Genomic DNA, 26355 nt, shown 5'->3' with positions numbered 1-26355 from the left:
GAGGCACAATACCTGCCTCAAAAACATGGCTAAATAGGATAGCATAGCACCGGGGCAGGCCCACCCATGATATCCGCAACCGATTCGCCAAAACCGGCTGCATACCACCAGTGGATGGATGGCAGCTTATACGTCTCATTTATTAAATTTATACGCCTCCCGTCACACCAGTGAGGCCACTCTGGGTGGCTTACAAGTCATAAATGTAGAAATAACGTGTTCTCGCGGACTTTGAGCTCCCTTGGCACAGGACTCTGGCATCGCGCGGCCCTGCTGAAAGCTCCCTGGGCTTGCGGCTATCAAAACTGTCACTAGCACAGGGGATCCTCGACTTATGACCACAATGGAGCCCAGAATGAGTGCTGCTAAGTGAGACAGTTGCTAAGCAGGTTTTGGCCCGTTTTACGACCTTTCTTGGTGCAGTTGTTAAGTGAATCGCTGCCGATGTTCAGTTAGTGACACGGTTGTTAAATGAACCTGGCTTTTCCCATCAACTTTGCTGGTCAGAGTTGCAAAAAGGGAATAGATCACGTGACTCGTCATACTCGTCATAAATACGAGTCAGTTGCCACGTGTCTGAATTTTGCTCACATGACCTGTGATGCAGCAACGGACGGTGTCAAAAACGGCCATGGCACTTTTTTTTTTGCTTCCAAAAAAATGACTTTTTTAGTAACGTTAGTCACTTTGAACAGTCACTAAATGAACTGTTGTAAGTAGAGGCCTACCTGCATTTGGGGATGTTGGACACAACCAAAAAGCCTGAGAATTAGGAAGGCGAAGAGTACCCATCCTCCCTCCATCTATCCTTCCTTTCCCCCCTCTTCTTTCTTTCTCCCTCCCTTCCTTACTTCCTATCCATCGATCGATCTATCCTTTCCCTCTCTTCCTCCTCCCTTCCTTCTCTCTCCCTCTGAAAGACACAGACTTCAGCGGCTAATTTAGAACTGCAGAAAAAATAATTGCTACCTGCCTGCCTTCCATGGAGGACCTGTATACTGCACGGGTCAAGAAGAGGGCCGTGAAAATATTTACAGACCCCTCGCATCCTGGACATAAACTGTTTCAACTCCTACCCTCAAAACGACGCTATAGAGCACTGCACACCAGAACAACTAGACACAAGAACAGTTTTTTCCCGAAGGCCATCACTCTGCTAAACAAATAATTCCCTCAACGCTGTCAGACTATTTACTGAATCTGCACTACTATTAATCGTTTCATAGTTCCCATCACCAATCTCTTTCCACTTATGACTGTATGACTATAACTTGTTGCTGGCAATCCTTATGATTTATATTGATCTATTGACCATCAATTGTGTTGTAAATGTTGTACCTTGATGAACGTATCTTTTCTTTTATGTACACTGAGAGCATATGCACCAAGACAAATTCCTTGTGTGTCCAATCACACTTGGCCAATAAAATTCTATTCTATTCTATTCTATTCTATTATGCACTGCACACCAGACCAGCTAGACATAAGGACAGTTTTTCCCCCGAAGGCCATCACTCTGCTAAACAAATAATTCCCTCAACATTGTCAAACTATTTACCAAACCTGCACTACTATTAATCTTCTCATCGTTCCCATCACCAATCTCTTTCCACTTATGACTGTATGACTGTAACTTGTTGCTGGTAATCCTTATGATTTATATTGATATTTTGACCATCAATTGTGTTGTAAATGTTGTACCTTGATGAAGGTATCTTTTCTTTTATGTACACTGAGAGCATCTGCACCAAGACAAATTCCTTGTGTGTCCAATCACACTTGGCCAATAAAATTCTGTTCTATTCTATTCTGGGCATTACGGGAGAACCACCTGTAGCTTCCTCCCTCCCTCCTTTTTCCTTCCTTTCCTTCTCTCTCTTCTCCCTTCCTCCCTCCAACTTACTTTCCTCCCTTTTTTATTCCTTCCTTCCTCTTCCCTCCCTCCTTCACACCGCCTTTCTCTCTCCTTCCTTTTCCTTCTCCCCATCTTCCCTGGACTTGCCAGCCTGGGGGAAGCCCTCGCAGCTGAAGCCCCTGCCCGGGGAGCCCCAAAAGCCGAGGGGCGGGAGGCTAAGCCTGGAAAGAGGAGGAGGGGGGGGACGCACACCGAGGCTCTTCCCCCCCCCCACCCACTTCCCGACGGTCGCAAGTCAGCGATCCCTGAAAACCACGTGGCCGCCACCGCCACCACCCCCCCATTCCCTTCTGCGCGTCGCGCGTGACGGAACAGTATGCCGGCGCCCGTCGCGCTCCGACGTCATCTCCGGGCGCCGCATGGCTCCCAGCCCACCAGGCTTTCCTTGGCCAAGATGGCGGCGGTCGCGTCCTGGGGCTGCCGGGTAAGCCGGACGGAGAGCCTCGGGTGGGAGGCTCCTCTCAGCCGGGACGGGGCGCCTCCGAGGTCCCGCCAGGCCGGGGTTGCAGCCAGCGGGGCCCCCCCCAAGCACAGGGGATCCGAAGGGCTTGGGGGGCGCAGGTGGCTGAGCGGCCTACAGCGGTTGAACCCCGAGCAAGCCCCGCGTGTATCAGTTCCTCATACGCGTCCCTTGACAGGGGTGGGCCTCGGGAGCTTTTCCTGGCTGAAGGCCTCGCCTCCCATGCCAGAGATGTTCCCCCGCACCCCCCACCCCACCCCCACTGCATCTCAGTTGTTGGGATTCGAACTGGGATCTGGCAGAAGCTACAGCCCCCCACCCACCCCCACCCCCGAATTCTGGGAATTGAAGTCCACAAGTCTTCCAGTCGCCAAGTTTGGAGAGTCGTGCTATATATAGCAGGGGTCTCCAACCTTGGTCCCTTGAAAACTTCAACTCCCAGCTTTGCTGGCTGAGGGACTCTGAGAGTTGAAGTCCACAAGTCTTAAAGTTGCCAAGGTTAGAGACCTCTGGACTAGAGGACCTCCAGGGTCCTTCCAACTTTGTTAAATTAGTATTATAAAGACCCTGAGGTTGGGAAAGATGGGAGGTGAAAGGAGAAAGTGACGGCAGAAGAGGAGACGATCAGATAATGTAATCAACACAACGAACGTGAATTTGGACAAAATCAGAGAGATGGTGAAGGATACGGGGGCCTGGCGTGCTATGTTCAGTGGGGTCATGAACAGTCAGACACGACTTAGCAACTGAAGGATCTTTTCCATGGAACGTAAAAAATAGAATAACAGAACTGGAAGGGACCTTCGAGGTCTTCTAGTCCAGGGGTCTCCAACCTTGGTCCCTTTAAGACTTCTGGACTTCAACTCCCAGCTTTGCTGGCTGAGGGACTCTGGGAGTTGAAGTCCACAAGTCTTCAAGGGACCAAGGTTGGAGACCCCTGCTGCACAGGTCAAAATTCCCTGCTGGAACTCAGCATCTGATAAATCTCCAACTTGGCTTGACATAATTCACAATTCCCGCATTTGCTTCTTCGCTGTGTTCAAAACACAGCATGTGGTGGTGGCTTTAATTAGCTCCTTTATTTCTTACGTTTGCTCCCCATCTCGGCCCAAGGCGACTCCGGGCGGCTCACAACAATTAAATGCAATTTTTAATGCAATCAGGGTTTGCGCCACACCTTGCAACCTACATTCCCACAACACTGAACTGCAAGGCATCCTCGCTCTGTGTCATACTCGCCTAGTTTGCAGTGTCAGTCTGCCTTCTACAACTCCTCACCCTGTTTAATGGCCAAGTTCTTTCCTTGGCCATTCTCAGCATAGCTGTCACGAGGGAGAAAAGTTAACGACACGTTTTTCTCTTTTCTGGTCGTAGAAATACCTCTTAAATGCGTGGCTTGTATCCCGACAATGCTCCGGCCTTGTGCAACACCCTTCCTGCGTGTGCCGAACGAGCAGATTGACGTTAGAATTTTACCAGGTGCGTTGATGATCAACAGGTAGTCCATATTGGAGCAATTATGACTGAGCCCAAAATTTCTGCATGTTAAGCAAAAGAGTTGATAAGTGAGCTTTGCCCTCTTTTACACCTTTTCTTTGCGCAGTTCTTAAGTGAATCGCCGCAGTTGTTAAGTTAGTAACACGGTCATTAAGTGAATTTGCCTTCCCCATGGATTTTGCTTGTTGGAAAGTTACAGATTGTGATCACATGACCCCAGGATGCTGCAACCGTCATAAATAGGCATCAGCTGCCGAGCGCCCAATTTTTGATCACATGGGGAATGCTGCAATGGTCATGAGTGTTAAAAATGGTCATAAGTCACTTTAGTGCTGTTGTAACTTTGAATAGCAATAGGAATAGCACTTAGACTTATATACCACTTCACAGCGCCTTACAACCCCAGCCCTCTCTAAGCAAGCTGGCTGGGGGATTCTGGGAGTTGAAGTCCACCAGGCTTAAAGTTGCCAAGGTTGGAGACCCCTGGTTTACAGAGTCAGCATATCGCCCTCAACAATCTGTGTCCTCATTTTACCCACCTCAGAAGGATGGAAGGCTAAGTCAACCGTGAGCCAGTCAGGATCGAACTCCTGGCAGTGAGCAGTGAGTTAGCCTGCAATGCTGCATTCTCACCACTGCACCACCATGGCTCTTACAAGAAAGGAAGGAAAAGAAAGAAAAGGAGAAAGAGAAAGGACGGAGGAAGGAACGAGAGGAAAGAAGAGAGAGAAAAAAAGAAAAGGGAAATAAGAGATGGAGGGAGCAGGAGAGAGAGCAAAATTGAGAAAAAAGGGAAGGGAGAAAGGGAAAGAAAGGGAAGTTAGAAAAAATGTGAAGGAAGGAGAGAGGGAGGGAAGGAGGGTGAGTAAATCAATAGCACTTAGACTTGTATACCGCCTTCCACAGTCCTCTCTAAGCAGTTTACAGAGTCAGCCTATGGCTCGCTCCTTCCTTCCTTCCTTCCTTCCTTCCTTCCTTCTTTCCTTCCTTCCTTCCTTCCTTCCTTCCCACTTAGCTCTTAGACTTATATACCATTTCACAGGGCTTTTACAGCCCTCTCTGAAGTGGTTTACAGAGTCAGCAAATTGACCCAACAAGGGAAGGATTTATCCTCCTTGCAGACAGCTGGTCATTTGCATCCTTTTTAGAGAGTCGTTGAGGCCACCTGGAGGTTTGTCTGTGTCCTCAGGGTCACCTGAGTGGTGCAAATGGGGGTGGAGCCTTCCTGGAACGGCTGATTGGACTGTGTTGTAGACTGGAGATAGAGGATGTCAGGAGTTCTAAGAAGCTCCAGACCCATTTGCACCACTCTCAGGAAACAGGCAAACCTCCAAGTGTCCTCAAGGACAGTTTTAAATCCTTCCTTTCCCCACCATCCAGTCAGAGCTGAAGAATAGAATAGAATAGAATAGAACAGAACAACTGAACAGAACAGAATTTTTTATTGGCCAAGTGTGATTGGGCACACAAGGAATTTGTCTTTGGTGCAGATGCTCTCAGTGTACATAAAAGAGAAGATACGTTCATCAAGGTACAACACTTACAACACTTAATGATGGTCATAGGGAACAAATAAGCAATCAGGAAACTATCAATATAAATCATAATGATACAGTTACAGTCATGCCGTCATAAGTGGGAGGAGATGAGTGATGGGAAGGATGAGAAGATTAATAGTAGTGCAGACTTAGTGAATAGTTTGACAGTGTGGAGGGAATTATAGGAGCCCCTTCCTTGGGCAGTGGGTGCCAACCAAGCCCCCGAGGCAGGACTGGCTTTGTGCTTCAAGGTGTAATTGTGACCTTTTCTTTAGTCCAGATGTTCTTCCTCGGGCCATCGGAAAGGTTTTATCTCTGGCTTCGTAGAGAACATCAAGCAGGAGCTGGCCAAAAACAAGGAGATGAAAGAGAGCATCCAGAAATTCCGAGACGAAGCGAAGAAATTGGAAGAATCGGAAGCCCTTCAGGAAGCACGGCGGAAATACGTAAGTTGGCTTCGCCAGCGCCAAGGGGCCTTTTGCTGCTTTTAAGGGACAGGTAGTCCTTGACTTACGACCGCGACGGGGTCCAGAATGTCCATTCCTGAGTGAGGAGGTTGCTGAGTGAGTCATGCCTGATTTTATGAACCTTCCTCGCCACGGTTGTTGAGCGAATCACGGAGTCGTTAAGCGAATGTGTCTCTTGCCGTTGAGTTTGCTGGTTGTAAGCTGGTTGGGAAGGATGCAGAGGACGGCCACAGCCTACTGCAACCGTCGTAAGTCCGTGCCAGTTGCCCAGCGTCTGAGTTTTGATCATGGGAGACCGCGCAGATGCTGTGACAGCCATAAGCATCAGGACCGGTTGTAAGTCGTTTTTTTCCGTGTCATAATTTTGAGTGGTTGCTAAAACAAAATGGCTGTAAGCTGAGGGCTACATGTACAGGCAGTCCTTGACTTACAACAGTTTGTTTAGCAACTGTTCAGAGTTACAAGATCAGTGAAAAAAGTGATTTGTGACCGTTTTTCCACACTTACGTCCGTGGCCGTATCGTCACGGTCGCGTGATCAGAATGCAGACGCTTGGTAACTGACTCACATTTATGACGGTCACAGTGTCCCAGGGTTACGTGATCCCCCTCTGCGACCACCTGACGAGCAAAGTCAATGGGGGAAGCAGGATTTCCTTTAACAACCGTGTGACTGACTTGACATCTTCAGTGATTACTTAACAACCATGGCCAGAAAAGTTCGTAAAATGGGACAAAACTCACTTAACAAATGTCCCACTTAGCAACAGATATTTTGGGCTCAATTGCAGTTGTGAGTCGAGGACGATCTGTATTCTGAGGAAAGGTGAAAAGTAGCAGATGGATAACTACTGTATGTTATGCATTCTTACTACTTCCAAAAGAAGACCTGCCCTCAGCGGTGAGCTCATTAATATATGTGATCTATTAGAACAGGGATAGTCAACCTTTTTATACCTACCGCCCACTTTTGTAGCTCTGTTAGTAGTAAAATTTTCTAACCGCCCACCGGTTCCACAGTCATGGTGATTTAGAAAGTAGGGAAGTAACTTTACTTTATAAAATTTATAAAGCAGTTACAGCAAGTTAAAGCACATAATAATTACTTACCATTTAGTTTCACTTACGTAACGTGAACTAAACTTATATGCGGGCAATACAAATAGTATATTTTCAAAAATTTAAATTGTCAATGAAAATGTTTTTAAATAATGCTATGAAATTTTTTTTAAAAAGTCAATTAAATTTAAAAAAAAGGAAAGTGCTTCAGTATCGGACAAAACCTCTACCGCCCACCATGAAAGCTGGAATGCCAACTAGCGGGCGGCAGAGGCCAGGTTGGCTACCACTGTGTTAGATAATAATAACAATAACAATCGGGATGATAAGTGTCGGTTCAAACCCAGGAGGCAAAGGTAATTCTCAAGATGGCTATTTGAGGGGTCCTGGGTACCCTCTGAGCTTCCTTGTTTTCTTGTAGACATTTCATGACCTGACTTGGTAACATCATCAGTGCTGGTGAGGAGTGCGGTTCTCTTGTCAGTTTATATTTTGGTGGCTTGCTCTCTCAATGTTGGCGGGGCGGTCTTAGAGATTCTTCAGTTGGGCTTCTTTGCTGTTGGCTTGTTTGGCAGTTCCTTGGTTAGGGTTTGCTTGGTCTGATGTTAACCTTGAAGTTAATCTATGCTGATCTGAGTGCTGGTGGCTGGAGTCTTTTTTGTTCCCTTTTTGAGCTGGGCGATTGTCTCTTTTGCATAGTCTGTAGATGTTGTTAATGTCTATGTGTCTATTAATGAACATTACGATAGACTGATGATGTTACCTAGTTGGGTAATGAAACAGTTGTAAGAAAACCACCAAGCTCAGAGAGCACCAAGGACCCCAGAATCATCATCTCCTCCTCCTCCTTTTCTCCTCCTTTTCCTCCTCCTCCTTTTCTCCTCCTCCTCCTCCCTTTCTCCTCTTCCACAAACTCCACTCCCTTCTAGCACTGATGATGTTCCCTAGTTGGGTCATGAAACAGTTGCAAGAAAACCACCAAGCTCAGGGAGCACCAAGGACCCCAGAATCATCATCTCCTCCTCCTCCTCCTCCTCCTCCTCCTCCTCCTCCTCCTCCTCCTCCTTTTCTCCTCCTCTTCCTCCTCCTCCTCCTCCTCCTCCCTTTCTCCTCTTCCACAAACTCCACTCCCTTCTAGCACTGATGATGTTCCCTAGTTGGGCCATGAAACATTTGCAAGAAAACCACCAAGCTCAGGGAGCACCAAGGACCCACAGTTGTCTTCCTCCACCTCCTCCTCCTCCCTCCCTCCCTCCTCCTCTCTACAAACCCCACTCCATTGCAGTCCTGATAATGTTCCCTAGTCGGGTCATGAAATGTCTGCAAGAAAACAGGCAAGCTCAGAGAGCGCCAAGGTCTCCCTCCTGTCAACCCCGAGCGGCAAATATTCTCCTTTTATTAGATGGATATTTGCTAAAGAGTTTTCCCCCAGCAGTTTCTTTTAAAGCTCTCTTGGTCCCTCCCCTTAAGGGACAAAGCAACCCACCAGCCCCACTTCTGAGAGATCAGAGGCCGATCCTGCTGGGGGAAATAAAAGGGCTCCAATTCACTCGTGGAATTCTGAGACTGAAGCTGTGGTGGATCATCAAGAGATGGGGGTCCATCCAGAAGAACCTGATCACGGAGTTGTCATTGGTTGAGAAGAGAATTAACTTCTCCCACCACCACACCAACTTCTGCTTCCTTCTTGCAGAAAACCATCGAGTCTGAAACCGTCAAGACCTCGGAAGTGCTTAAAAAGAAATTAGGAGAAATTAGTGGCACCGTCAAGGAGGTAAGAGCTACACCGAAATGTCCTTCCGGGTCCTGGGGTCATCTTACTCCAGCGGCCAGGGATGCTGTTCAGAGCCCTTACAGCGCTGGTCTCATTCCACTTGGTGGGAGGCCGAGAGTAAAGGAGCCCATGCTGATCCCTCCTAGAATCAGCCTCCGTCCTTTTATGGCTTAGATTTTCTTATTAGTTTCTCAGAATATAAAAGAAAATGAAAATAATGGGAAACTAGAGGAGGAAAAGTGGAATCCTGCATCCAGTTTTGGTCGCCACGATGTCAAAAAGAGGGGGAGACTCTAGAAAGAGTGCAGAGAAGAGCAAACAGGATGATGAGGGGACTGGAGGCTAAAACATAGAATGATGAACGGTTGCAGGAACTGGGCCTGGCTAGTCTAGGGAAGAGAAGGACCAGGGGAGACAGCCTTCCAATATGTGAGGGGCTGCCCCAAAGAGGAGCGGGTCAGGCTATTGTCCAAGGCACCCAAAGGCAGGACAAGGAATAACGGATGGAAAGGTTCATCAAGGAGAGATTCAACCTGGAAATAAGGAGGAAATTCCTGACAGTGGGGACAATTAACCAGTGGAACAACTTGCCTCCAGAAGTTGTGAATGCTCCAACATTGGAAGTTTTCAGGAGGAGATTGGACCACCATTTGTCTGAAGTGGTGTAGGGGTTTCCTGCCTAAACGGGGTTGGGCTAGAAGACCTCCAAGGTCCCTTCCAACCCTGTTCTTCTGTTCTTCTTCCTTCCCTCCCCCCCCCCCCCCCTCTGGTCGCAGAGCATAGATGAAGTCAGCAAGAGCGAGATTGGCCGGAAGATCAAGGAAGGAATGGAGGAAGCGGCCAAAACGGCAAAGCAGTCTGCAGAAACAGTCTCCAAGGGAGGAGAAAAGCTGGGCCGGACTGCAGCATTCAAAGCCATTTCACAGGCAAGTCCCTTCTTCGGTCAGGTACCATCCTGGCCGGCACAGGTCCAGCTCCTCTGTGGACGGCAGGAGAGTTGGCTCAGGCTGGGTTTCTCTGTGGTCCCTTTTCCGGATTTCCTGGTCTGCTTTCCTCTTCCTTCTTGGCATTTTTTTTGGTGACTTTGCTTTGCTTTCTCTCGGCTCTCAGCAGCTCTCCAGGGACCGAGCAGGAATCTCTCCAGAGCTGCCTGAGGAGGTCAGAAGGAGGGTTGATCTGGGGGTCCTTAACTCCTCCCCCAAACATGTGTGAAAGATCCAGGGCACAGCCAGGGTCAGTTTTTGGGCCAACAGTGCCCAGGATCCGGCTGTAAGGGCAGCTCCGTTTGCAGAGGTCTCCACTGGTACCTTTTCCTCAAAGACAAAGTCCTGCAGATGGTCACGGCTGGGCTACTGCAATCCGCTCTCACTCGGGGCTGCCCTTGAAGACTACTTGAAAGCTACAGCTGCTGTGGGTGCATACCATTTTATTTTATTATTTTATTTTATTTTATTTTATTTTATTATTTTATTTTATTTTATTTTATTTTATTTTATTATTTTATTTTATTTTATTTTATTTTTTATTTTATTTTTTATTTTATTATTTTATTTTGTTTTTTATTTTGTTATTTAAGAAAATTTATATCACTGTCTGCTTCAGGGCCTTCTGAAGGAGTGTCCGAGTGGGGGCCCAGTCTAATCTCTGGGATGGGGGATGGGCAGATGGATGATGTTCCAGAGAGACAGAGCCACCACGGAGAAGGTCTGGATCCCACCAGGTGTATCTCCCTAGGGCAGGGGTGTCAAACTTGATATTAACATCACCTGCAACAGGGTTGTGTTTGACCTCTGGGGCCGGGGTGGGTGTGGCCAGCTCGATGTCACGTTGGGGGCGTCTGTGGTGATCCGAGCTCTCTGCCAGCAAAAACAGGCTCCCGAGCTCCGTTTTCAGCCGTGCCGGCCTCCTGCCACTCTCTGCCAGCGAAAAGGGAGCTTGGGGGGGCTGCGTGCAGCCCTCCCGAGTTCTGTTTTTGCTGGAGGAAGCCAAAACCCAGAACCACTCAATCTTGCCAGGGTGCTACATGAATGACATTGGCTGTGTCGTGTCCCACTTCCCCTCCGACGATCGGGTCTGGGAAGTCTGTATCAAGCGTGGCCACGAAGCCTCTGCAGCTTTGCCAAATTCCTTTCAGATTTCTCAGGGCAGGCAGGAATCCAAGGTGTGACTTCAGCAAACCAAATGAGACTTTGCTTGACTCAAGGAATGCCAAAAGCAGGTCCTTTATATAGGTTGTGGGGTGTGGCTCCATGACTCAGCATTTATCCAGGCCTGCCCCTCCCTTCCTTCTGCTGGCGTCGCCTCTCAGATCTCCGGAAGCGAGGATCCTCCCACTTTGAATTGTCTTCTGCTGTTTGAGAAAGGGAGGGGTCAGAAGGAGTAGGTCCGGGTAATTCCAATCCCTGGCTGACTTCCTCTGATGGCTGCGTGTTAGTGAGGTTTGTATGTTCATTCCTGACATCCCCTCCAGGCATGGGACCAGGGCTGGGGGCTGGAGGCATGCCAGGCCATTCCTCTTCATTATCAGACTCTGAATCTGATAGCAGGCCTGGCAGGAGGAGGGAGGGGCCCGGCTGAGGAGAGGAGGGAGGACGAGGCACAACAGGCTGCCAGTCAGCTTCCAAGTGCAGTTCAGGATACTGCTCATCCCCGGGACTTCCTCTCCCCCTTTCCTCTGGGCTGCAAGGTTGGGGAAGTGGCAGCTGAGCAGGAAGGAGGAGTCAAGAAGGGAACTAGCCTCGAGTCCTTATGCGGCCGCAAGAGGCATAACCCCGACCCTCTCTCCCTTCCATGCAGCCTTATCTGGCTTGTTCCCAAGGGAAGAAGGTGAGCAGTCTTTGGGGGGGAAATCAACATATATTACAAAGAAGGTAGAAGAAAATAAAGATGTTTTTTTCCAAAGTTCACACTTTGGAAAAAGTCCAGAGAATAGCGACTAAGGGCCTGAAGACTAAAACATATGAAGGAGTTGGTTGCAGGAACTGGGTATGCCTGGTTTAATGAAAAGAAGGACTGGGGAGACATGATAGCAGTGTTCCAATATCTCAGGGGCTGCCCCAAAGAAGAAGGGATCAAATTATTCTCCAAATCACCAGAGGGCAGGACAAGAAACAATGGATGGAAACTAATCAAAGAGAAACAATCTGGAAATAAAGAGAAATTCCCTGATAGTGAGGACAATTAACCAGTGGAACAGCTTGCCACCAGAAGTTGTGGGTGGTTCATCACTGGAGGTTTTTAAAAAGACATTGGTCAGCTACTTGTCTCAAATTGTGCAGGATCTCCTGCTTGGCCAGTGGGCTGGACTAGAAGACCTCCAAGGTCTCTTCAAGCTCTATTCTGATTGATAGATGATAGATAGATAGATGATAGATAGATAGATAGATAGATAGATAGATAGATAGATAGACAGACAGACAGACAGACAGACAGACAGACAGACAGACAGACAGAAGATGGAGGGATGGATGGATAGATAGATTGATTGATTGATTGATTTGGACTTTGCATGAGCAGATTCGAGTTCCTTGCGGCTGACGTGTAACAGCGCTTCCCTTCCCAGGGCATGGAGACCGTCCGGAAGGAGATTGACGAGAGCGTACTGGGTCAGACGGGTCCTTACAGGCGTCCGGAGAGACTCCGGAAAAGGACAGAATCTGCTGGCGAAAGGCTGAAAGAAGAGCGGATATTCGAAGCCAACGAGTGGGTGTCAGAACTGGGACTGGCCTTCCCAGGGGCTCCAGGACCAGGCAGCTTGCTGTGGGTTGATGGGGAGGGGGGCAGGAAAGGAACTTTGGCCAGGAGACGCCTATTTTACCCAGGGCTGCAGCTGAAGCACCAGGAGAAGCAAAATGGGTTCCGACCCAGCTCCCCAAAACACGACAAACCCTCTGAAGTGAACTCACAGATTCCTCTATTAGGAGCCCCAGCAGCCCTGGCAAAATGTTTCTCACTGCAGGCTAATAAGTCTGTCTGCCTGGAAGATGAATAATTGTCTGCCACATCTATTCATCTCCGCCCTCTGCCTTTTATCCCCAGAGCTCGGGTGGGGCTTCGCTAGCAGCGGTGGCTCTTCCGTCCCAAGGGCCGGCCCATAGATTTCCATTGCTCTCCTTTCCTCTGCCTTCTGCCCATCTGCATGTCAGACCCAGCTGTTCCTCCTCTTCCTCATCAGCCACCTCAACAGACCTGGGGGCTTTTGACTCTCCATCCGAGGGCTGACGGACGGCCCAGGCTCCGCCTCTGTCTCTCTCTGTCAGCTCCATTCCAGCTTCCCCCTTGGAGCTCTCAGGTTGCCTTGATACTGACCCACTCCTCTTCCTCCTCTGATTCGGCGGCTGGAGGGGCTGGCAGCCGACAGGCCACAAGAGAATGCCCGGCCTGTACCTGGGAGAAACAATCCTAAATGACTCATAGAGGGGCAGAGGGCATGGAAGCCCTTCCGTCACCCCCCCACCCAGTTTAGTCCCTGGGCATCTTCAAATGGAACTGGGGAAGTCCTGGCACGTCTGCCTTGCTCTCCCTGGGGCCTTGCGGGCGGTTGGCTGCGAGGGTTTCTTCCACGGGAGCCAAAAAAAGCTCTCCTTCCCAACATCTGGCGAATCAGCGACGGGGATGAGTAGAGGGACATGCCGGCCTCCCTCCCTAACTTCCCTCTCTTGCCCCCTCCAGGCAAGCGATGGGCATGGTCCTACACAAAGACTCCAAGTGGTACCAGCAGTGGAAGGAGTTCAAGGACAACAACGTGGTTTTCAACCGTACGTATATGGGATTTCAGTGGGTCACGTGGTTAGGGTACCGGGCTGACAGTTGGTTGGCTTGAGACCCAGTGGCTGCTGCAGGACGGGGTGAGCGCCTGTCACTCGCTCCAGCTCCTGCTGGCTCAGCAGTTTGAAAGCGGTCAACGATGAGTCAATAGATGGGTACCACTTCAGTGGGCAGCTTAACTGGACAGGAACCCTCCACCTGGCATTCCCTGGGCAATGGTGATGTCACCGGCTAATCCTTCAACCCGGAAGCACTTTGCTGCTTCTGACATGGAAGTATAGTACAGTAAAGTACTGTAGGATCCCTCCCCTTCCCTCCCTCTCCATCACCCGCCGGCCCATCGAAACAAAAAGGGCAGCAAATGAATTTAAGAAGTAGAATAAATAAATAATCTCTCCTCTTTTCAGCTGTCAGATAATTTTAGAGTTAGGAAACGGAACAATCCGTTTTTAACGGTCTGTTTGCTGTTTGAGACATTGTAAGACTGCCCAGAGTCGCTCGATAAGGAGACGGGCGTCATATAAATTTAATTACAAATAAAGGATTCAAGAGATCGTTAAAAAAAAAAAGTATTAACCATCATTACCGCACATTAGACTGAGGTTTGTCTTTCCAGTTCTGAGCCCCTCCCCCTGCATGAAAAAAAAACCATAGTGTTCAAATGCTGCATTGTAAGCATAAAAAAGGCACATTTCCATCCTGAATCTTAATAAGCTTGTAGCTTTCAGCTGAAAATAATTTAGGACGAGACCAAAGTACATGAGTCAATCTTCCGTTTTTTCCAGCATCCAAAGCAGCCCTCCTGAAACATGATCTGAAGCAGCCGCCCCCCCAACCTTTTCGGCTTGGCGGCCCATCCATGGAGTAGGGGAGGGAAGAGGGGATGGTTTTGTCTGAATGGCAGGGGTGTGCAAGCGTGAGGAGCTGCGAGCTGCCTGTGCGAGTGGAGCTGTGAGTGTGAGAGCCTGCCAGTTCCAAATAGACCCTTGGCCCAGTAGTGACCCCTGATCTGAAAGGTCCGGTGAACTCCAAAGAACCTTTTGTGCTATTTCAGGGGTGTCAAAGTCAATTCCATTGAGGGTTGCGTCAGGACTGTGGTTGATCTTGGGGGGTGGGGCAACTGGCTGGGCGTGGCCAGCATGATGCCACTCCCCAAACTCCTGGCACGTTTCCTCTTTGCATCAGGTAGACGGGGCTGAAGCGATGCGGGCCGGCCCCTTACGTTGTACAGGATGGCCCTGTGGGCCAGTTCCAACCACATCACAAGCCGAATCTGGCCCGCAGGACTTGAGTTTGACACCCCTGTGCTACTTGAACTCATGTTTAAGACTCTAGGACAGCGTTGGTGAACCGAGTGCCAAAATGGGAGAGCCTGTGCGTGTGCCGGAAACAGGAACAGGAGCCGCCCAGTGCGCTTGCGTGTACCGGCCGGTTGCCCTTCCGGTTTCCGGCATGCGCATGCACACCGGCTCGCGTGCCCGGAGACATTACTCTGCGTGCTACATCAGGGCAGGAGGTCCACATTCATTCTTCCAGGGGTCCTTTTTCGTTTTTCTTAGGGTTTTTCGAAATGAAGATGAAATACGACGAGAGTGACAACGCCCTCATCCGGGCCTCGCGCGTCATGACGGACAAAGTGACCGACTTCATAGGTCTGTCTCCCCCTTTTTTTTCCCCCACCCCCCTTTCTCTCTCTGGTGGGCGAGGGACATTTCTGGCCTTGTAGGATGGAAAATGCGTTTTCCTGTAACAAATGCAAGGTTTCCAAAATTGCTTCACGACGGTTCATGCAGTGACCGAAATTACAACATTGACTTCTGTCAATCATTTTTCACACTGAACGACCATTGTAGGATCCCTGGGATCATGTGATCCAAATTCGGACACTTGGCAACTGGCTCATACTTAATGATGGTTGCTATGTCCCGGGGTCAATGCTACGGTCACCCTACCAGTTTCGGCAGGCGGCTTTTAATTTCACAGGAGTCTCAACACTGGGACGGTCCCAAGATCAAAGTCTGAATTGGAGCTTATAGATTGGTTGATTCAGCCCAGAGTGAAGATCACTTATTCCCAACTGTGGCCCCTTTAAGATCTGTGGACTTCAGCTCCCAGAATTCTCCAGCCAGCATTTGGCCCCCTTTAAGATCTGTGGACTTCAACTCCCAGAGTTCTCTAGCCAGCATTTGGCCCCCTTTAAGATCTGTGGACTTCAACTCCCAGAATTCTCCAGCCAGCATAGCTGACTAAAGAATTCTGGGAGTTGAAGTCCACAGATCTTAAAAGGGTCACAGTTGAGAAAGGCTGAAGAGAGACCTGGGGGCATTGGTGGTCCCTGTCACCCCACGAGCCTCTGTTGAGCCAAGCTGCCCTTGAGCCACCCCTGCAGGGCTGGGAGGGACAAAGCGAGAGAAGGAAGTGCTGGTTTGGGGAAAGGCGCCGACCCCCTGGGGTCCCCCTCCCCTCCTTCTGAAGGGCAGGGATCCTTCCTGCTTAGCCATCCCTTCTCTCCCTCCGGCAGGCGGGCTCTTCTCCAAGACAGAGATGTCCGAGGTCCTTACGGAGATCCTGCGCGTTGACCCCAACTTCGACAAGGACCAATTCCTCAAACAGTGTCAGGCCGACATCATCCCCAACGTTCTCGAGGTAGGTCGGGAGGGGGGGGAGAGAGGGAGGCGTGTGGATTCTCCAGCCCGCCCGCCCACCCCCCCATAAGAAGCCCAGACCTCATGGGGGTAGCCGAGGAGAAAGCGGTCAGACAGGCCCCCTGGCCAGCTCTTTGGGGCTTGAGGCTTCCTGTCTTTCAAAACCTGTAGGAGCAGAAACACAGATGGTCCTCAAATCACAACGATTTATTTAGTGACTCTTCAAAGTCACAAGGGTCCTGAAAAAAAGTCACTTAGGAACTTTTTCACAGTTCCCAGCCTCCCTTTGGTCACGTGAGTCAAATTCAGATGCTTGGCTAGTGATTCTCACTTACGGCGGCTGCGGTGTCCCGGAGGGTCCCACGGTCCCCTTTTGTGACCTTCTGACAAGCAAAACCCATGGGAGGGAAGCCAGATTCACAGAACCACCTCGTTACTAACTGAACTGAATGGCAGCGATTCCACTTAACCCCTGTGTCAGGGAAGGTCGTAAAATGGAGCAAAAACCTACTGAACAATTTTTTGGCTGTAAGCCGAGGGCTACCTTGCAAAATCGCAGCAAAGAATGCAGGTTCTTGCAGCCGACGGCTGTGGGACCGGCAGCCTCATCTGTTGAAACTGCTGACCTCCAGCGGTTCTTACCGCAGCAGTCGTAAGTGGGAGGACTGGTGGCAAGTTCCGTGCCCTTGTAACTTTGAACGGTCGTTAAAACGAATACTCGTAAAATACCTGTGGAATGGAAGGATAAGATAGCCTTTGAAGCAAGCAGCCATTGGTATCTCTGTGGCTCCTTGGGGGGAGACCTGGGGCGGGGGGGGGAGGTCTGCCTCAGAGGCCTCTTAGAGCCGGGGAACCAGCTGTCTTCCTCCTGTCAAACCTGCCCAGTCTGATCCCCTACAGCAGGGGTCTCCAACCTTGGTCCCTTTAAGACTTGTGGACTTCAACTCCCAGAGTCCCTCAGCCAGCTTTGCTGGCTGAGGGACTCTGGGAGTTGAAGTCCACAAGTCTTAAAGGGACCAAGGTTGGAGACCCCTGCCCTAGAGTCACTTGATAATGAGATGGGCATCATACAAATTTAATTAAAAATAAAGGATTCAAGCGCTGTTGTTTTTAAAAAAAGTATTAACCATCATTGCTGCACGTTAGACAAAGGTTTGTCCTTCCAGGTTTGATTCCCGTCCCCGCTCCCAAAAAATTATACATATTTCATAGTTTCCAAATGCTGCATTGTAAGCATGAAAAAAAGGACATTTCCACCTATATGGGCAGTCCATCCTGAATGCTAATAAGCCCGTGGCTTTCAGCTGAAAGTAATTTAGGACAAGACCAAAGTATATGAGTCAATCTTCCGTCTTCTCCAGCATGAAAACCAGCCCTCCTGAAACATGACCTGAAGCATTTCTCAGCTCCATTTGATTGCAGTGAAAAGGCACTTGTGCTAAGAGAAGTTTCGTTGCCCAGAAAAAAAGGACTTGGTGGGGAGAAACACACGTATTTATGACGGTGTCAGACCTGCCCCCGTCCGATCCCTTAGGCAAGTGAAACCCTCGACTCCATTTGATTGAAGTCAAAAGGCACTTTTGCTGAGAGATCCTGATTGCAGGAGAGTCAAGCAAAGTCTAAAATTACCGTGCCAATACAGAGTTGGAACCCCCGATTTCTCTGAGCCCTTCCCTCCGTGGTCCCTTCGGGCGTAGCCAGTCTGGCACCGCCAACATGTTTTGGGAAACGCTGAAGTGTTTGGGCTGCTGAAATTCCGCTCTCGGGGCAAAGAGCCTTGAAGATACCAGCATGCCAGCACGAACCGGATTCTCTTCTTTTTCAACTGTCAACCCCCCCCCCCGCTCCTAATTTCCCACCATGCACAGGTAGTCCTCAACTTACAACAGTTCATTCAGTGACCGTTCCAAGTTACAACGGCACTGAAAAAAGTGACCTAGGACCGTTTTTCACAGTTACAACCTTTGCAGCATCCCCCATGATCAAAATTCAGATGCTTGGCAACGGGTTCATACTTATGACAGTCGCGGCGTCCCTTTTGTGACCTCACGAGCAAAGTCCATGGGGAAGCCAGATTCGCTTAAGAAGCGGGTGACCAACTTATCCACTGCAGTCTTTCACTGAACAACGGGGGCAAGGAAGTTCGTAAAATGGGACAAAACACACTTAACAAATGTCTCACTTTTCAACAGAAATTTGAGGCTCATTTGTCGTAGGTTGAGGACTACCAGTAGAGCAAATTGCTCCTTGGTTCCCCGCTTTGATGACAGAATAGCCACGCTTTGAGGTTCTGGCTCCTTGTTTCTTTCCTGTCAGGATATCCTGCAGCAGGGGTGAAATTTACTTACCTTCCCTACCATTTCGGAGTTGTGCGCTCTGCACGCACGCACATCATGTGTGATTTTGGACCTTCTGCGCATCATATAGCCTTCTGCGCATGCGCAGAGAGTAACGACATCCAGGCGGGTAGGCAGAGCTTCGCACTGCCGCTGCTACCGGTTCACCCAACCACGTGCCACCGCTGCTACCGGTTCGCCCGAACCGGTAGCATTTCACCCCTGTCCTGCAGCCTCTCCATCCGATTCCCATTTTAAATGCAATGGGAGCAGCCAGCATTAAATCCCGGTGGGAATAACCAGCTATCCAGGTCTTCAGATGAAACAAACTTCGTTTAACCCTCTCCCATGCCGGCTTTGTCCTTCCCTCTTGCCCAGGGCGCCTTTCCCCATCCATCCACTGCCTCCAACACACAACACACACACATACACCTGACAAACACCTCCTGCCTCCTTTCCATAGGCCATGATCTCCGGAGATCTGGATATCCTGAAGGACTGGTGCTACGAAGCGGTGAGTCTCGGCGGCAGGATGGCTGCTGGGGAGGGGGGGCCTCAGGGAAAAGCCTAGCGGGACCCCCTACAGTCCTGACCTTGGGAGGATTCACCCTGCGGTCCCCTTTCAGCCTCTCCCTCCTTAGCCAGGGAAAAACGTGGCGGGGGGGGGGAGTGGGGTGGAGAAGCAAGGCTGGCTCATGGCTCCCCCCCCCACCCCCCACCCCCGTCTGCCTTTGCCCCCAGTTCCTCTGCCCGGCAGCCTCTTTGGCTCCCCCAGCCTCCTCTCTGGGTGCAGCTTCTGCCTCTTTGTCTCTTTGAAATGGAGATCTCTGTGATTTTTGAGGTGGTTGTTAAGTGAATCCACTGTTCATTACAGGCTTTTCTTGGGGTGTCTCATAGCTTAAAATGACCTCTAAGCCACCGGTCATAAGTCAGGGACTTCCTGCCTGTATAAAGAAGTTACCTCTTTTACTATTTCACAGGATTTCTATTGCTTTGGTTAATTTAACTGCCTGATTCTTAAAACGGCCCTAGGCAGCCTTGAGGACTGGGAACTTGATTCCCCTTGGGGAAAAATAAATGTCTCGAGTCGTCCCTCCTGCCGAGGTTTCCTTACAGGGGCCACCGACCCCGTGCAACCTCTCTGGGGCCGAGCTCTCTTAACCGGGTGCCGCCTTCTCTTTCAGACCTACAGCCAGCTGGCCCATCCCATCCAGCAGGCCAGAGCCATGGGGCTCCAGTTCCACTCCAAAATCCTGGACGTGGACAATGTGGACGTGAGTAGCCCCTTCCCGCTAGGGAACTCTTGCCAACCCCCAACCGCTAGTTTGGACTCCCGGTGCCCCCCCCCTTGCACCCAAAAGAGCTCCAGCGGAAGAGGTGTTTCCCCAACGCCCAGGTACCCCTCAGGGGCTTCTCTTCCCACTTTCACTGGTCTTAAACCCACACACACACACCCTTTGGAGCAGGTGCACCAAATTAGGCTTTTTGGTGGACATTCCTACCTTTTTCAACATTTTAAGACATGCACGGGCATCGTTCCCAAGAAAGCCCAGTGGGCTGCTCCAGGTTGAATCCATATATAATTTGGGGTGAGTTTCTCTCTCTCTCTCTCTCCATCCATCCATCCAACCAACCAACCAACCATTCACTATGTCTGTCTGTCTGCCTCCCTCCCTGCCCAACTACCTACCCATCCATCCATGGGTCTGTCTATCTGTCTGTCTGTCTGTCTTATCTATCTATCTAATCTCTATCATTTCTCTGTCTGTCTATCATCTGATCTATCTTCTATATCTATCTAATCTCTAATATCGCTATCGTTTCTGTCTGTATCGTCTAATCTATCTTCTATATCTGTCTTATCTAATCTATATCATCTATCTATCTCTATCTATCTCTATCTATCTATCTATCTGTCATCTATCTATCTATCTATCTATCTATCATCTATTGTTTCTCTTTATTGTCTAATCTCTCTATCTATTGTCTGTCTGTCTGTCTGTCTGTCTATCTATCCATCTATCTTATTCTCTATCTATCTATCTATCTGTCTATATCATCTCTTATCATCCATCCATCTCTTTCTTCTATCATCTCTCAATTGTATCTATCTATCTATCTATCTATCTATCTATCTATCTATCTATCTATCTATCTATCTATCTATCTACCTACCTATCTATCTATATCATCTCTTATCATCCATCCATCTCTCTTTCTTCTATCATCTCTCAATTGTATCTATCTATCTATCTATCTATCTATCTATCTATCTATCTATCTATCTATCTATCATCTATTGTTTCTCTTTATTGTCTAATCTCTCTCTATCTCTCTGTCTATTGTCTGTCTGTCTGTCTGTCTGTCTGTCTGTCTATCTATCTATCTATCTATCTATCTATCTATCTATCTATCTATCTATCTATCTATCTATCTATCTTCTCTCTCTCTCTCTATCTCTCTATCTATTGTTTGTCTGTCTGTCTGTCTATCTATCTATCCATCTATCTATCTTCTCTCTCTCTCTCTCTCTCTCTCTCTTTCCCTTCCCTCCCCCTTCCCCCCCTCTCTTTTGTAAGTTTTCCTTTGAAAACCAGAAATAAAACCCAGTTCAGTCGCCTCTTGAAAAAAAAACACCTTTGGGATAACCATGACCAGGATGACTGAGAATCTCCATAGACGTTGCGCAACTTAAAAGTGTTTCGTAGCTTGTGCTGGACCGGTCGCAGTGACATCTTATGGACTAGCGCCTTGAAATGCCCTCTCTTTTCAGCTGGCGATGGGGAAGATGATGGAACAGGGCCCCGTGCTGATCATCACCTTCCAGGCTCAGCTTGTGATGGTGATTAAGAACCAGAAGGGAGAGGTGGTGGAAGGAGATCCGGTAAGGGCTTATCCTCCGGGCGGATGGGGTGGGGGGGCTTCCTGGTCCACCATTCGAATGGCGCCAAATTTAACAACCTTGGCTGAGAAGGAAGATAAAGATTAGCCCCTAGGCCAGGTTTTTTTTTTGTTTGTTTTTTATTTGCATTTATATCCCGCCCTTCTCCGAAGACTCAGGGCGGCTTACACTATGTTAGCAATAGTCTTCATCCTATTTGTATATTTACAAAGTCAACTTATTGCCCCCCCAACAATCTGGGTCCTCATTTTACCTACTTTATAAAGGATGGAAGGCTGAGTCAACCTTGGGCCTGGTGGGGCTTGAACCTGCAGTAATTGCAGGAAGCTGTGTTAATAACAGACTGTCTTAGCAGTCTGAGCCCCCAGAGGGGTGTCTAACTCCATTTCACTGAGGGCCGCATCAGGGTTGTGTTTGGCTTTGGGCGTGGCCAGCTCTACGTCCCTTGTGTTGGGGGCGCCTGAGCGCACTCCCAGGGAAAACGGGCTCCTGAGCTCCATTTTTGGCTGGCACGGCCTCCTGCAACCCTCTGCCAGGGAAAACAGAGCTCAGGAGAGCCAGGTGCGGCCCACCCGAGCTCCCTTTTCACTGGCAGAGGCACCATGGGCCTATCCTTGGCTGTTCCCAGGGTGGCCCCGCAGGCCAGATCTAATAGCTCAGATCTACTAGGGCCGTAATAGCTCAGGCTGGTAAAGCCTGTTATTAAAACACAGCTGCCTGCAATTACTGCAGGTTCTAGTCCCACCAGGTCCAAGGTTGACTCAGCCTTCCATCCTTTATAAGGTAGGTAAAATGAGGACCTGACTTTGTAAATATACAAATAGAATGAGACTATTGCCTTATACATTGTAAGCTGCCCTGAGTCTTCGGAGAAGGGCGGGGTATAAATGTAAATTAAAAAAAAAGAAGATCTAAGCACCTGTGGGCCGGAAGCAGCCCGTGGGCCTTGAGTTTGAGTTTGAGTTTGAGTTTGAGTTTGAGCTCCTAAGCAATCATAGGAGGCTGGATTTAAAGCCTGTTATTAAACACAGCTGCCTGCAATTACTGCAGGTTCTAGTCCCACCAGGTCCAAGGTTGACTCAGCCTTCCATCCTTTATAAGGTAGGTAAAATGAGGACCCAGATTGTTGGGGTGTGTGTGTGGTGTCGGTTTTCAAGAGAAACCCACACCCCCAATTTGGACGTGTGCAGAAAACAGGATCTCTGTTACCCCCAAACGTGTGAAGGGGATTTTGCAGTGCTTTGGGGGAGACCCCTCGCTTTGGCCAGGCGAGGGGACCCTCTGGACCAGAGGTCTCCAACCTTGGTCTCTTTAAGACTTGTGGACTTCAACTCCCAGAGCTTTGCTGGCTGAGGGATTCTGGGAGTTGAAGTCCACAAGTCTTCAAGGGACCAAGGATGGAGACCCCTGCGCTGGGCAGCTTCAGAGCCTTCGGAGGGAGGGAGGGAGGGTCATCGGCCGGCTGAAAGGCCCAGCAGCTGCCCAGACATGAAGAGCCGGAGTATAAAGATTTATTGCAAGCTTAAGCTCTCTACAGAGTGTTTCCCCCACTTACGACCCACAAATTTATGTTCGCTGAGGGAGAAATTCGTTAATTTTGCCTCATTTTACGACATATCTTGCCACCGTTCTTAAGTGAATGGCTGCTGCAGTCGTTAAACTGGTCACACGGTCGTTAAGTGAAGCTGGCTTCTCCATTGTTTGTCAGAAGGTCGCAGAAGGGGATCACGTGACACCCCAACCCCCACCCCCATCCCAGGGACACTGCGGCCGCCGTAAATACGGAAAAATCGTCAAGCATCCAGATGCAAATCACACGACCGTAGCGGTCATGAGTGTGAAAAAATTGTCACAACTCACTTTTTCCCTCCCCCCAGTGCTCTTGTAACGTGGAACGGTCACTAAACGGAACTGTTGTAAGTCAAGGACTTAACCTGTAGAAGATTCTGTCGCTACTAGCGGTTGAGGGAAATTCACAGGGTTCAGAATAGAAAGGAATTCAAGCTGGGCTCGACTTAGATCTCTTGGGTGGGGGGCACAGAGTCTCATGGCTACTGACGTATTTCACCCACACCCCTCACTCGGGCTCAGCTTGGTCATCTACAACTTGCAGCTTTCGTCTGAGGCAGCGGTTCTCAACCTGTGGGTCGGGACCCCATTGGGGGTCGAATGACGATTTGCCAGGGGTCGCCTAAGACCATCGGAAATATGGGAAGGATACTTGCGAGTTGAAGAATCGCGCTCCAATGGTTGACTCCACAAGCCAGCTGCAGGCTCTTCAAATCGCTAGCCGAATTCGGCTTCAGGCGCGATGAATTAAAAAAGAGAGAAATCTTTGCTCTGATGTCTCCCTCTCAAGCCAGCTGCAATCACTCCCAATCGCTAGCCTAATCTGGCTTCAGGCGCCATCAACTTAATAGGGGAGGAGTCTCCGCTTTAATGCCTCCGTCCTCAAGGCAATCGCAAGCAGTTCAGATCGCTAGCCAATACGGCTTCAGGCGCGATAAATTCAAAACGAAAATAATTTTACGGTTGGGGGTCGCCACATCATGGGGAATTGCATTAAAGGGGTCACAGCACTATAAAGGTTGAGAACCACTGGTCTGAGGGGTGCTTTTTTCCCCCCAAGAGGCAAATAGACTTTCTGATTTTTCTTTGAAGATGTTTTGCTTCTCCTCCAAGAAGCTTCTTCAGCTCTTGACTGGAGGGAGGGGACTCTTTGCAGAGAGTCAGCTGGTCATTTGCATTTTTTTAAAAGAGAACCATTGAGGTCACTTGGAGCCTTCTTGGAACTGTAGATAGATGATGTTGTATCCCCTCCCCCTTTGCTCAGAAAAAAGCTCCACCCCCATTTGGACCACTCAGGTGACCCTGAGGACACAGACAAAACCTCCAAGCGGCCTCAGTGACTCCCTAAAAGGATGCAAATGACCAGAGCGGTCAGAGCTGAAGAAGCTTCTCGGATATGAAGTGAAACGTCTTCAAAGAAAGTCCAGTCACCCCTTGAAGAAAAAAACACCTTTGGGACAACCAGGACCTTGGATGACGGAGAATCTCCATAGACAACTTCCAGCTTTGTGTCTAGAGCAGGGGTCTGCAAACTTGGCTCTTTTAAGACTTGTGGACTTCAACTCCCAGAGCTTTGCTGGCTGAGGAACTCTGGGAGTTGAAGTCCACAAGTCTTAAAAGAGCCAAGTTTGCAGTCCCCTGCTCTACAGAATCAAAGGGGCTGCCGAGTCAGGAGTGCCACTTAATTGCTTGGGGAAGTTGTGTGTGTGTAGGTCTTTTCCAGCCAGAGTTGTCTTATCACCCCTGCCCTTCCTTTCTCTTTCCCTCCTCCAGGAGAAAGTCCTGCGGATGTTGTACGTCTGGGCCCTCTGCAGAGACCCTGAAGAATTGAACCCTTACGCTGCCTGGAGACTTCTGGACATTTCTACCTCTAGCACTGAGCAGATCCTATGAGTCGGCCTCCGAGGGGGCGGCGGTGAGGGGGGTGGCCCTCGGCAGAGATCCTGCAGAGCGTCCCATCCCCTCCCCGTCCTGCGCAAAGTCCAGCACGAGGGACCCCTTGGTGCAGCAGGGCTGGGCCAGGCTGCTGGCTCAGAGGCTGGGAGACCCTCTCCCTGGATCCTCTTTTTCTGGCCTTCAGACATGGAACTTGCCGGCATCCGAGCACAATGGGAGGCAAACGCTGAGCCCCCTGCCCTCACGGACTTCTGAGTCTCCGGGACTCCGCCCTGCGCTTTGCCAAAGTTGTGCCTGTTGCGAAACTCGCTACCCTCCATCTCGCGCCAATGAGGCTTCCGGAACGGTCCTTTCCTTGCAACGGAGTCGAGGGGCTGAGCCAGACCCCAGTGGGGCTGCCTTAGGGCGGAGCATGACGACCCACACGCAGGCGGGAGAGGAAAGAGGGAGGGTCTCTTGGCGTGGAAGGCCGGCAGGAGATGGCCTTTCTTCCAGGAGCTGTCTTCTCTTAATGTCGGCAGGTTCAGAATGGAACCTGGAGTCTTTGGTACCCCCTCCCCACTTTCCGCAGCCCTGGCAGGTCTTGGAATTGGCTTAGTGCCCTTGATGGGGTGCTGGGGTGGGGGGGGTGACCTCCTGTCCATAAGAGTCTTTTAAACCCCCTCTGTAAATTAAAAAAAAAAATGCAGCCCACCCCAGGTGTGCACATATCTGTTCTGACCCAGCTCCCCAAACACGACCTACCCTCTGAAGTTCACTCAAAAATTCCTTTATTAGGAGCGCCAGCCGCCCCAGGAAAAAGTTTCTCTCTCGCCACAGGCTAATAAATCCATCCATCCGGAAAGTGAATAGTTGTCTTATCACACCTATTCATCTCCGCCCCCTGCCTTGTATCCCCAGAGCTAAGGTGGGGCTTCGCTAGCAGCAGTAGCTCTTCCGTCCCAAGGACCGGCCCATAGATTTCCACTGCTCTCCTCTCCTCTGTGAATCCACGCATCAGGCACTGGACCCAGATTTTCCTCCTCTTCCCCATCAGCCACCTCCAGACCTTGGAGGCTGTTGACTCTCCACCTGAGAGCTGATGGACGGCCTTTGTCTCTCTCTCTGCCAGCCCCATTCCCTCTCGGATCTCTCAGGATGCCCTAACTCCCACACCCCTTCCTCCTCCTCCTCTAATTCGACTGCTGACAGGCCACAACAGGATCTGTCAAAGCTGAAATATAGCCGGGCCAGCGGCCCACTTAGGATCCCAAGATGGATCCTGCCCCGAGCAGCAAAATACAGGTAGGCTTCAGCTCGGTGACTGCAACGGAGCCCCAAAGTCTATGTTGCTAAGTGAGGCATTTGTTAAGTGAGCTTCTGACCCGTTTCACAACTTTCCTTGTCACGTTTCGTTAAGTGAATCACTGTTCACTGTTAAATTAGTCAGAAGGCTCTTAAGTCCCCCCTAGACTTTCGCTCATCAGAAAATGGTCCTAAGTCACTTTTTTTCCCCCCAAAATGCTGTGGTAACTTCGAATGGTCACTAAGC

The 26355-nt window shown here is 49.7% G+C and overlaps 1 protein-coding gene across 1 annotated transcript; it reads left to right on the top strand.

Annotated features, from left to right (window-relative positions):
• The first annotated feature begins 2197 nt into the window (after positions 1-2197).
• Positions 2198-26355, top strand: TIMM44 (translocase of inner mitochondrial membrane 44). Its single transcript, XM_058163699.1, has 13 exons — positions 2198-2339; positions 3750-3854; positions 5686-5856; positions 8629-8709; positions 9486-9635; positions 12272-12411; positions 13381-13466; positions 15036-15128; positions 15998-16122; positions 18921-18971; positions 19642-19731; positions 21231-21341; positions 24702-26355. The coding sequence occupies exons 1-13, from the start codon at positions 2232-2234 to the stop codon at positions 24819-24821; spliced, it is 1431 nt and encodes a 476-aa protein (XP_058019682.1). The 5' UTR covers positions 2198-2231; the 3' UTR covers positions 24822-26355.

This window comes from Ahaetulla prasina, chromosome 1 (assembly GCF_028640845.1).
Source record: "Ahaetulla prasina isolate Xishuangbanna chromosome 1, ASM2864084v1, whole genome shotgun sequence".
In the NCBI taxonomy this organism is placed as follows: domain Eukaryota; kingdom Metazoa; phylum Chordata; class Lepidosauria; order Squamata; family Colubridae; genus Ahaetulla; species Ahaetulla prasina.
This window is presented reverse-complemented; position numbering and strand designations above follow the sequence as displayed.